The sequence below is a fragment of the Xiphophorus couchianus genome, chromosome 19, assembly GCF_001444195.1.
Source record: "Xiphophorus couchianus chromosome 19, X_couchianus-1.0, whole genome shotgun sequence".
NCBI classification, from domain to species: domain Eukaryota; kingdom Metazoa; phylum Chordata; class Actinopteri; order Cyprinodontiformes; family Poeciliidae; genus Xiphophorus; species Xiphophorus couchianus.
Window position 1 is genome coordinate 15,126,557 of NC_040246.1, and position 12,344 is coordinate 15,138,900.

The window sequence follows — 12,344 nt, forward strand, 5'->3', positions numbered from 1 at the left end:
CCTGCCACTTTACAATTATCCATCACCTTGTTTTAGTCTGTCACATTAAATTCCAGTAAAGTTCACAAACACTGTGGCTGCAATGTGAAAAAAAAGAAAGAGTAGAGGGAATACTTTGGCAAGGCAAAGTATTTTTTAACTGTACATCTTAAAATAATGGTAATTTGTTGTTTATGTCTAGGACTCTGTTGATAATAAAATCCACATTTAAGTGTTTTTGATTTTAAAACAATTGGAGCCGGTTTGCTTCTTTGTAAACCCCTTTACATCTCTAATGAGCTACATATAATCCTAACTTTATTTTTTAATGATCTAATCCCACTTTTTCTTTTTTCAGCAATTCATGGTACATTTTGCTTTAGTATTTTTGTTTGCCTTGATGAATTGAAAGCATAAAGATACCAGAGAATAAAAGAATATCACAGTTTATTTGTCACACTAAAATGTAAAAACTTTCAGACGTTCACAAAAGCATTCATTACCAAACTGCCAACTCTAAAATCAAGACAACTGAAAAAAACGCCTGAAAAATCAGACAATGCAGAATTAAGCTACTCAGCTTTTCCATAATCAGTTAATAGGAGGCACCTTTGCTCAATAAAGATGGAACGCATAGTGTGAGAAAGGGCTTCTTGTCAATGAATGGCATCTAGTTTTTACTCACACACACACAACACACAGTTCTTCATCTACACACAGCCTGCAATACAAGAAATGCTATGACACAAATACTAGGTCACGTACGTTTTCAGTCAGTACTGTAAGAAAATATTTTTGTTAGAAAGCAGCAAACAGTTCAGATCAAATGTTTACATACACTCTTGATGGGGATGACTGCCATAATAATAAGGGTGTTTTATTGATGCATTTGAATTGTTCCTTTAAGCAGACAATACAACAAACAACTTCAATAATTTGTATAAATATAACAGTCAAGAATTGGACACAAAAGCATTAATCTAAACTTGAATCTTTTCTAATGGACAAATAGTAAAATCTACACATATAGATAGGAGAAAATCCAAATTAAATAGAAAATTGAGCATCCAATTCTCACTGTAGTCCCCAATTAATATGGTGTTCATGCCAATAATAAGTGCATGTAAACTTCTGACCTGCACTATACAACATTAGAGTACAGATCTTGTAAAAGTGACTAAAACTCCCAGGAGTCCATCCACTTAAGGCCAGCCATGGCGCTGCCTGGCTCGTGTGCAAGAGGACCCGTCATGCCGTAGGACAGTGGATGAAACATGTAGAAACTGAGAAAAGAAGAATCAGAAGGATTTAAAAAAGCTCAGAGACTCCTTACTTATATTAAATGCAGAGATATCCAAAATAAATCATAATAAAAGAAGCCCATGCAACACTCAATAGAACTGCTATATTTTAAAACTTAATTTTGGTCTGATCACAGAACAAAGTAGGGAGGAAAGCTTCAATGATTGACCATAACTTCTAGCCAATTAAATAGGCAGTTTATATCAATCTTACCATTAAACATAAAAAGTTTAGGAATATAAGGAGCATCAAATGGAATAAGCTACTGTGCGTTGCAAAAGTATGTATACACCTTGAACTTTCAAGTAGCCCTGACCTTTCAGGAGGATTCACTAGTCCTTCTGATGGTAAAAAATGTGTAAAAATTCATTGGGTATGAATAGTTTTGCAAAGTACTGTAAATCAAAGATGGATAACCACAAACATCCTCTTAAAAGTGGACATCACACACAAACAAGATAGAGATTCACTTAGCTCACCTGTATAGAACAGTAAATAAAAGTATCATCTGCCCTCCTCTCTGCAACCAATCAGAATAGGGTTGGCATAGTAACAGATCGGCATTTCTCAGCAGAGTGTCTAATGTAACTCCTGTGAAACAAAAAATAGTTCAAAACACCAAACAATCATCATGACATCGTAGGCTCCCTTTAACAACACTGTCCAATCACTGTAGCACCTTCACAATATTCTATTCCTGAGACTGAAACTCTCACAATGTCTTTCAAACATAAGGTATGCATAAAAATCTCTTTCAGAAATTCTTAGATCTGACTTAATTATAGCTCTTTAGCTCGCTTGTATTTCTAAAATAAATTCCTTATGACAAAACAATTGATGACAGTTACCTACTTAAGATAAATGATTAAAAATGGGATTTGTAGTCATGGAGTCTTACACTGCCATCAATATTTGGTAAAATCCCCCTGAGTATTTGCCCACTTGAAACAAACAAACAAACAAACATGCATGCATACATGCATAAATGCACGCACGTACGTACGAATGTATGTATGCATGCCTCCCTCCCTCTAACACCCTTGTCTCTAGTGGGGTCGGGAAGGGTGCTGGTCTCCAGCTAACATTCCGGGCGAGAGGCGGGGTACACCCTGGACAGGTCGCCAGTCTGTCGCAGGGCCCACTTGAAACAGCAGAGTTAATTTAAATCAGAAGGTTTCCTGGCAACTGGTGCCAATCTAGACTATTTTTGTGCATTATGGTCAGAACTATACTGGAAGACTGCTTAATTAATTCTAAAAGCAGTTTTACTGTTTGTGGTTAAATAAATCATTAAAATTCCCACATTAATGACATTGTCTTCTATGATGAGTGTATATAAATCTCTGACAAGCACTGCATTAAAAAGTCATAATGCAGTCACTGAGACAGACTGTGTTAGGATTCAGAGACTTTGTGTAATTCTAGATGTCAATGCTCATTCTCATCCTAACCACTCAGTTCTGCCCTCTCCTCTAACTCTCACTTACAGTCTGATAATTAACTAGGGTAATAACGTAAAATACATGAGAATTTAGCACCTGTCAGCATGCTACTGAAGAGCATTGCAGGAAAGTAGTGATGATAGTATAGGACACGGCCCATGATGTAGAAGGGGGCGTAGTGCAGCAGCCAGCCGAGCAGCAGAAGTCCACCTCCTCCCGTGAGAACTTCGGAATGCTCTGAAACAAGCACAATTTTTTATTTAAAATGTCAATGTTTAAAATATCAAGTCATCCTCATAGTTGAAATTTACCTAATCTTTCCTGCTGCAGCGATATTCCTCTTTGAATAGCTATAGATGACACTGCCACCATGATGAGATACAACCCCAAGCTGGCCAGATTTATCCACCAGACCACCTGAAAAAGACGAGAGAATGGAATGTTAGCTAGAAGATCAGAAAGGCAGGAAAATAAACAAAGTTTAAAGGACTTACAGGGTTTCCCAGTAAGTAGACACGATATTCCGTCTCATTTACACCTGAAAACCTCAATCCCTTCGCAAATAAAAAACAAACCATTTGACATAGAGTAATGCTAACTGAATTTCATGAAAATAAAGCAAAAATAAGTGTACACACCTGGTAGTTGATGGGCCAGTGCCAAGGTTTGGAGTTCATTTCATTGTCTTTAGGTTTCAAGCCACTATTACCCTAAAGTGAGATGGGGTTTTTTTGTTTGCTTTTTTTAAAGTAGCACATTTAGATCATGTTCATCATCTTCTCACTGTTACTCACCCTTATCATGACTATATGAGACTCCAGCAAGATTTCCAGAAAATTAGGCTTCAGTAGCGAAAGACTAATGTTGGGTACTGCCAAAACAAACCAAATATAGTTAAATTAAAAGATTATTCAAAAGTGTGCCTTATCAAGAAAAATAAGAAAAGCTTAGGTATATTTGGAAAAATGTGCCTCATACATCCGGGATTGATGTGATCCTCGATGTTCCACTGAGAGCTTGGAGTCTCCTTCAGGTACGGACTGCAGGTCACCTCCACCTGCTCCCAGCCCCTGCAGAAAAACAAAACTTGATGGGCATGTCGATCATTTGTGAAAAACAAGGCCACATCAGAGCTGAAAATATGAGAAGATTCACCACTTCGGAAGAGTCTTGCCAGATGAATACAGCACGCAGCCCGTGGCTTTGTGCAGAAAGCGAACTTTGCTGCGCAGCACCTTCACCAGGTCGCCCCTCCGGCCTCCACAAACCTCCACCTGCCACAGGTCGTTAGTGTCACCTGTTCCGTTCTAAGAGAGGGACAAATGTGCTTAAGTAGACATGCAAAAGTCCAAATCTAATGTGTTGTTTTTATTAGCTGCGTACAATAAAGTAGTAGTTCTACAATGCTCTGTAGAAAAGTTTATATTCCTGCAACCTTTTTCAACATTCTGTTACATCATGGCATATATACATACATAGTAGTTATTGATTTCAGTCTGGGACAAAAAGGAGGCATGTTTTTAACACATATTTTATAAATGTAAATCAGAAAACTGTTGGCTTTTCTCATAAGCCAACAAAGTGCTTGTTGGCTTATGAGTTTAAGTGGATGGCCATGTCTTGGTAAGTTTGCAGATGTTCAATACGCCTCACATTTTTTTCAGTGATGGATGAAACATTACTCTCCAAATACTGCTTTAAACCTTCTACAACTTCATCCCTGACATTTCTTCTGTGTTACTTCGTCTTCGTAATGCTGTTTTTGTCCAATGATGTTCTCTAACAAGCCTCTACGGCTCTCAAAGAAAAGCTGAGAAAATTTACGCACAGATGGACTCTTTTTCTTGGATAGCTAAAATATGGAGGCAATTGATCACACTCAACATTATGAAGCAATATCAAAAAATGGGGGGGGGGGCTGAATACAAACATTCTCTGCTTTTCAGAGCTTTATCTGTAAAATCTTTGGAAGACCGTGCGTCACTTTACAAGCGTTCAAAAAAACTGAATCGCCCTGTCACAAAATAAACTACAGAGAAGTTGGTGAAGATAACATGGCAAACCGTGTGCATAAATATTTTTATTAGACATACGTTAAAGATACACTCACAATTCCATAACCTGTAACTTGGAAGTGCTTCTTGGTCAGAGGAGCTAGATGGAGGTGGCTGTGAAGGTTACGGGTTGTTCTGAAAGAAAAGGTGCAGTCAAAGCTACGCACAGAGTTTGGACTTCTGTTAGCAAACTTCAGGATTGGTACTTACTCTTTGTGCTCTAGCCGAATGATGTCACCATGACGAACCAAATCAGGAATCTCTGACTGAGCTAATTAAAGATAAACAATACACAGCAACTTCCAAGTAACTATAAAACATGATGAACAAGCTGCTTCTGCCTCATATAACTGACGCTATCACGAAAATGCAGATAAAAATCTCAAAGAAAGATCTAACTGAGCATAAAAGTCCACAACTAATCAGTCAATAAGCACAATTCTCTTACTATCATTATCTGGTTTTTGAACCAGCCACATGTTGTTGTAGTCTTTGTGGAGGTAAGCTGTCACCTGTTGATGAAAACAAATCTTAAATCAAAGTAAATTTATCCGACATAAGTGAAACATTCAACTTGTAGCCTGACCTGCTGCTGCTTCGCCCCAACTCCCTCGGGGTATAAGTGCCAGTGGGAGTGCAGATAACCTCCAGCAATACGGAGATTTTTCACAGTAATGGTGGAGCCATATGCCAGATCTGCATTGGAGAAACAACATGCTCAGGAAATTATGAAAAACACATAAGTACAAACATCCACTGAGCAGAAAGTAAGACTTTTTCTATAAGAGGTTTTTATGATTTGAGGAGCCAAAAATTATAGCTCTGCTGATTTTGTTAAAAATCTTAATGTTTAATTTTTATTTATTTACGGTATATTATCCTCTGGATAAATGCACTTAAAGATAGAATACAAGATTGTCTCTCCATTGAAAACATTTTTTTTTTTAGGCTTTCTGATAAACTTTACCAAAAGTTTTGAAAAAAATATTGGTACACCTTTGTCAAAGAAAACTGATAGATCAACTATGTAATAAAAATAGTTGCTTAAAAAAACAAACTAATATGGCTTGTCTTTATAAGAAAGTAGTACGTAAAGAAAAGAGCATAAATAATGTAACCATGGGGACATGTAAACCGAGTGTGTGTTCTGTAATTATTGACAATGATGTTAAAGAAGGAAATTCTGCTGGGTAAAATATTAAAATCAAGCAGTGATGTGGCAAATCAAAGATAAAACACATCAATGAAAAAAATCTATGTAATTATTAAGCAAAGAAAAGTAAAGATAAGAAAAATAATGGTTCATTTTTCATCTTTCCTATACTTATACAGACCTGAAAAATTGTTAAAGAATATTCCAGTATTTTCATATTTCTGTAGAAAACCCGTTTGAGTGACGATTGTAGGTTTGTCTCTCTTTAATAGCAGGGTACCAACAATTTTGTCCTTGTTGCTTAAGTTTTCAAACAAGTTGATCCAAGTTCAACTTGCAGACAGATTAGAGGAATATCAACATTTTTGTCAGTTTTTTTTTTACAATCACATTTGCTTTCATTCCCAGTCATGTTTAGGACTCACACTCTGGCATGGACACGTTGTACAGGTTGTTCCCAATGAGACGCGACTGGAAAGTCGAACTAAAGAAACCATCGCCTGGCCCACTACCGAAAGAAAAAAAGTCGTGACTCAAGTGGGAAGACATCATTATACGGTGATCATACTGTGTTTAACTCTCTCCCTTACCTTTTATTCAACAGAGCAAAGTGAACTGCAAATACTGCCACATATAGGAATAGTGGAAGCAAGATAAGGCCGACAACACGGGCCAGGAAGTGCTTTGCAACATCCATCTGAAAGTTAAACAAGATTATGAGGCAATAAAGTCGCCAGTTAATTTCAACAATGCAAACAGTTTTCCCTAAAAGAAATGCTGCAGTTTACCAGTGAGAGACTCAGGTCGCCTAAAATCCTCCAGAGTTCTCCAGCTGTGTTCAGGCCCACCAGGAGGATAACAAACAGACCCACAAACTTCACCCCGAGAGCACCAGCAAGAGCAGCACCGCACAGTACGAGCCACAGCCACCAGGGGGCAGTAAAAGGCCTGGAGCTCTGCTGGTTGAACTTGACCATACTGAGCATGGCAGCCATAATGAAGAACATGAGGATGGGGTCTAACAGGATGTACTGAGAGATGGTGATGCAGCCTGTGTCTGTGGCAGCAAGGGGATTAGACGAAGAATGTCTTCAGTTTATCATAAATAAACATTCATTAAGTTATAGATTTGGATCATAATTGACATTACATCATATGTCTTTTCCATCTTCACATTTCAGTTTTTATTTTATTTAGGAAAAAATAAGTGGAAACTTAAAAGTGTAGTTAATTTTATTCAGTGTTCGGTGCAAACCATGATCACTAACCAAATATGAGCAGGGCGGCTGTGATGAGAGCAGCAGTGTGAGAACGAGACAGCTCCTGCACAATGAGGTAAGCAAAGATTGGCAGGAAGGACCCCAATATGGCGCAAAACTGTACAAAAACAGGCCTGAGGTTACCAGACAAACCTTAATTATAGTTTCTTATTAAATATATGCATATGTAAAAGGCAGCATACCCCTCTCATTCCCCAGTAGTTGTGGTCTTCATATTTGTCTCCCGGCTTTACAAAAGGAAAGGTGCCATCATAGCCAGTCATATAACCAGCAAGAGCAATCAGCATCTGCAAGAGAGATCAACACATTAACACAGCAGGTTCACAAGAAGACCAAATCCCATTTCCGATGGTTACCCAAACCATTTTCCTTCACCCTTTCTTGCATTTCCTATAGTTACTGTTAAGATCTTCTACTGAGAAATAGGTGATCCTTACAAGAAACTAGTACATCACCACCTTCCACATGGGTAACATAGAATAGCGTTTTTGTTTGTTACACTAACACATTTTAAAGAAAGAAATACAATGCTCTATTTTCCTTTGCTAACAAAGAAGAACTGAAAATGAAATCAAATAAAATACTGTGAGCTATTTTTAAAACAAGAATTGATATAAAGTTCACTTTCTAGATGTGCAAAGCTGGTGGAGAAATTCAAACCTGGAAGCACAGCAAAAGGTGCTTCTTCAAAATATTGACTCAAATAATGTTCCTTCCACTCCACAATTACGTGTTACCTTATGTTGGTCTATCAGTTTAAATCCTGACTCAAAGAATTAACCTCTCCATTTGCTGCTGCTGCTCTATAGAAACAACTACGAGACCAAACCTCTTACAAATATAGGACTAAGGGCTAAGAATGAAGGAGTAGGGGTGAAGAGGGATCTCTGAAATCTTTACAAAACTAATACTCAACCAGCTCACCTTTCCAAGAGGAGGATGCACATCAAAAAAGAAAGTTCTGTTGATGTAGTAGCTTCCCATTTTTCCAAAGTGAGTCTCATCCCAACTAAAACACAAAGAACACATTACTCAAACATGCTGAAGTGGTGTACTAACATAGAGGAGATTAGGAGCCTTACTCACCACACATGAGGGGGTTCTGTTATCTTATAGAGCCGTGTAGCGAAAGATAGTCCTGTTACTACAATGAGAAGCAATTGGTTTGGGGAATCAACACTTGCTCTGGCTGAAAAATCACCAGATGATCCATTTGAGCAGGGGCTGTCATCTTGTTTGATCTTTGATTCTGGAGTGATTGGAGATTGATGGGTCTGCTCTGGAGATGGGAAGACCTTCCGGTTTCGTAATGTTGAACTGTCCCTCGTTTTGTGCCACTGAGAAATACATTCTTCTTTTTCCATTAGCAAATAACACCTTTTTAAATGACCACCGAATGTGTAGCTACAGACTCATACGGCTCTTATTATGCCCTACTAAAAGAGGCAAACAACATATAACAGCTATAAAAATAAATTTAATAGAAAATATCAACTCTCATTATTGTAAACACCATCAGTACATTTAATGTTACCTCTCTCACTTAACAAATGAGCAGACATGGTTATCAGATATGATATCCCCGAGCTTCAAAACATTTTGTGTGGGAAACTAGTTTTACAGCAAAATATCCTTCTCGATCAACTAGCGATTAAATCCAAGTTAGCTGGTGCAAATAGCCGTATTTACCGTTATAGGCAGCTAAATGCTACAGTGGAGCATTACGAATACAAAGACATATGGATTGCGTTGCCTTCTGGGAAATGTATTGAAACAAAAACGAGGCGAACACATTACTTGTTGAAGCTGTTTCACAGGAGAGAACGCTAATTCCCAAAATCCCTCTTCTCTCTTCCCAGTACGGAAAGCCGGAAGGATAATTTCGTAAGGGGGCGGGAGGAGTTGGAATAACTGGAGCTCCTGGTCAGACCCTTGGCGTATTGGTTCTGTCCAGCTCTCAATAAGACCAACATTTTTTATTATACGAATCTACAAATCTAAATGTGACAGGAAGGAGATAAATCCTGATGACTGAAAACAACAACAACAACCCCCCCCAACAAGATAATAATAAAAAACTGCTGGGAAAGCGCTATAGACGCATTATTAAAATTCAACCACTAGAGGGCAGCATCACATAATATATACCGTAATTCTATCTATTTATCTATCTATCTATCTATCTATCTATCTATCTATCTATCTATCTATCTATCTATCTTTGAAAACCATGTTTCATTGTCCTTCCATTCTATAACTACTAATAAAATATGTGGTTGTAGTGTGACATAATACAGAAAGCTTTGAATGGCACCGTCTATTCCCAATTTGTATCTTTAGTGACATTATTTAGTGGACATAATTTCACCACTGAATTGTTTAACTTTTGAAAATAAAGTTAAAGAATTTTACACTTTTTGACCAAACCCAGATCTTATTTTCTGATCATTTAAACTCATAACTTATTGCAGAGTATGGTGAACTATACTGTCACTGCTTTATAAGCAATTGTCTGAATATTCACTCTTTCTTGCAGTGCATCGAGTACCATACAGAAGAAATCATCACAATTTGTTTTTTGTTATTTATTTTGATGACTGATACAGATTACAGTCAGGAGGTAAACAAAATGAACAGTCAAGATACCGACCACAGCTTTACAACATTTGTCTGTAGTTAATATTGTTTGAAAGACTTTAAATAGCTCAGCGTTAACCGCATTTATAGTCTCCAGTCCAAATCAGGCAAATATTTGAACAACAGAGCAAAGAACAGTTGGCTTCATATAAAACCATTTGTAAAACTGCAGATTAAAAATCTAGAAAGATGGCCAGTGGCATAAATTATCAGCTTTAATCATCATGTCCGGGTGTTATCAGGTCTAAATGTGCTACAGAGAATACCTGCTGATGATTATAGACAAGCCATTTATGTCTGATGATGTTGTCTATAAACCATAAATTACACAGTCATTCAAAAGAAACGGGAATAAATCATGTTTACTGTTATAAAAAATGCTGCAATGTTGTGATTGACATAAGCAGGTGCTTGCATTACAGAATTGTTATTTCTTAACAGTGGTGCCACTTGCAAAAAATATATATATTTATATAACTCATAGTCTGCTCCACAGGGCAGGGTATACACAGAGTTCCTATGGTACAGTGTCACTCTTCTCATACAGAAAAAGAAATGCTTTAAAGACATTTTTACAAACAGATATAAATCTACAAAAGCTAGAAATGGTGGCTTTTTTTCTTTTATTTGATGTGCAATGTCAAATATAGTATTGATTTTGCTAGATAGCACTAAGAGAATATGTTAAGAGAGTGCACACTTCTCAAAGACAGATAAGGAACATAAAATGTGTTAGGGAAAATTTTGTGTGCAGTGGCAGGAGGGCAGCTTGAGAGGAGAGCCATGATGATCAGACCTAAAACTACTCAGTTTAGGTACTTGTCTGGATCCGGACTCAACTTAGATTCACCAATAGTCAGCTGTCTAATCAGAAATTTCACTACATAGAAATGGAAAGAGGTTGGCAATTTTTTTGTCAGGTGAACTATTTTTGTGTTGGTTTGGGCAAATTTCACATGCAAAATGACATAATTTACACCAATTATTTTCAAACATGGTATAACAAAGACTTTATCTGACTGAAAGTCATTGTTCAAACATGAAAAGTTCCTAAACACTCTTAGCAACTTTGTAGAGTAAAGTACAAATGGTAAAACAATTCATTTATGTTTATTTCAAGGAAATACAAGAGTTACCACTAAGTGTGGCACTGGTATTTTTGTAAAAAAAAAAAAAATGTTTTAATTGTTTTCAATCTAATTAGAGAGAGTATTTTTATTTTAGAAATTATTTCAAAAATAACACTTGCAGAGTAAAATACAAATGCATTCTTACACATCTTTACAAGGGGTGCCAATAAATGTGGAGGACACTTGGGCATGGTCTGAAGAAGTATTCCTTTTTCTCTGTGACAATGGTCAATAAATTCAATAGCAAATAAAATCAATTTCTCGTTGTTATTTCAGAATTTCTTGCAGAAAATGCAAACAAGGCTTGTTTTTTCTTTTCATTTCTTTAAAAATAAAAGCATGAAACAGATCAATACTATTATAAGAGAAAGAAATGGGGGTTAGTATTACATTTCATTTTTTGAAAATGGTCCTAAACAGTCTACTGGGAGCACCATTTTCTGAACATCTCACAGAACCTCATATACATGTACAGTCTGTCAAAGCTTGTGGAGCTTTTAACGTGAAAGTTTGGGTGATTGGTTCAGAAATCCTGAAGAAAGGCAGCTGTGGGAAAAATTCTGTTTGTTGACCCAGATAGATATAAGACGATATATGACATGTTTCTTCAGAAATTCCTTCTCTTTAAAATGTACATTATTCATCTAATCACAGAGTCTCTGTGAGAAATGAGAGGAATCAAGTCTAACCTCTGAAACCGGATGCTTTCTAAACTTTCAGAGGCCCGTCATGTCAATGAAATAAATAACAAACTTCGAAAAAGTGAATTGACAGAGAAAATACAGTGGGAAATATATGAACAGATCAATTTGCCTGGGGTCACTGAATATATGAAAGAATCAGTCTCAAAAACAATCCCTTTAAGGCAAACAGAAATGTGGTGAACAATAAATCCCGTGTAATACATTCAATGCACATTTCCTGGTCCTCTTGAATATGTAACAGGGGAAGGGATTTGAGAAAGCTTGTGTACGTTTGTGTGCGTCAGCAACATGTGGGGAGAAAAGCTTGGATGAACAGTGTTACTGTTGGAGGTTTAGTGCCGAGCTCTCTGGTGGACAGAGCACGGGGATGATGATGGTTTTAAGAAGCAGGAAAACTTTGTTTCTCTTTCAGTTTTCTGCCCCCCTGAATGTGGACTCTGGGATTGCTGAGATGCATTTATGTGGCTTGGCGGAGGCCACGAAGCCCGGCAGGCAGGTGCACTTGTAGGACCCCTCGGTGTTGATGCACTGGCCGTTCTGACACAACGGGACCTTGTCACTGATGTCCTCACATTCGTTTATGTCTGCAGGGTAGAGGGAGACGTAACAAGCCAGTAAGCAGGGTGATTCAACAGCCGCCAGCAGCACATCTGTTGCTGAGTG

At 37.4% G+C, this 12,344-nt stretch overlaps 2 protein-coding genes across 9 annotated transcripts in view; both read right to left on the bottom strand.

The window, feature by feature from the left end:
* Positions 1-407: 407 nt before the first annotated feature.
* pomt2 (protein-O-mannosyltransferase 2) lies at positions 408-8,997 on the bottom strand. Of its 2 annotated transcripts, none has more exons than XM_028001376.1 (20): positions 8,297-8,997; positions 8,135-8,219; positions 7,393-7,497; positions 7,199-7,253; positions 6,719-6,987; positions 6,521-6,627; positions 6,356-6,438; positions 5,364-5,473; positions 5,226-5,289; positions 4,988-5,048; positions 4,834-4,912; positions 3,879-4,030; positions 3,702-3,793; positions 3,518-3,594; positions 3,362-3,433; positions 3,218-3,277; positions 3,035-3,140; positions 2,820-2,960; positions 1,761-1,872; positions 408-1,262 (listed from the first exon to the last, which is right to left on the bottom strand). In XM_028001376.1, exons 1-20 carry the CDS (start codon positions 8,572-8,574, stop codon positions 1,157-1,159), a joined length of 2,214 nt encoding a protein of 737 aa, XP_027857177.1. In that variant the 5' UTR covers positions 8,575-8,997; the 3' UTR covers positions 408-1,156. The 2 variants fall into 2 exon arrangements, with proteins under 2 accessions (XP_027857177.1, XP_027857176.1); XM_028001375.1 differs by having other exon boundaries at positions 7,199-7,307; positions 8,297-8,996.
* A 783-nt stretch (positions 8,998-9,780) lies between these two features.
* Positions 9,781-12,344, bottom strand: part of LOC114134081 (latent-transforming growth factor beta-binding protein 2) — a 111,789-nt gene continuing 109,225 nt past the window's right edge. For all 7 annotated transcript variants that reach the window (XM_028000359.1, XM_028000357.1, XM_028000356.1 and 4 more), the window contains one exon: positions 9,781-12,265. In XM_028000359.1, the coding sequence (XP_027856160.1) occupies positions 12,090-12,265 (176 nt within the window). In that variant the 3' untranslated portion in view covers positions 9,781-12,089. The remainder of the gene's footprint in view (positions 12,266-12,344) is intronic.

Coding starts and splice junctions, on each gene's coding strand:
- pomt2 (XM_028001375.1), bottom strand. CDS start 8,574: ATGGAAAAAGAAGAATGTATTTCTCAGTGGCACAAAACGAGGGACAGT. Junction 7,498..8,134: donor TGCATCCTCCTCTTGGAAAG/GTGAGCTGGTTG, acceptor TCTCTCTTGCAG/ATGCTGATTGCTCTTGCTGG. Junction 3,434..3,517: donor CTCATATAGTCATGATAAGG/GTGAGTAACAGT, acceptor ATCTCACTTTAG/GGTAATAGTGGCTTGAAACC.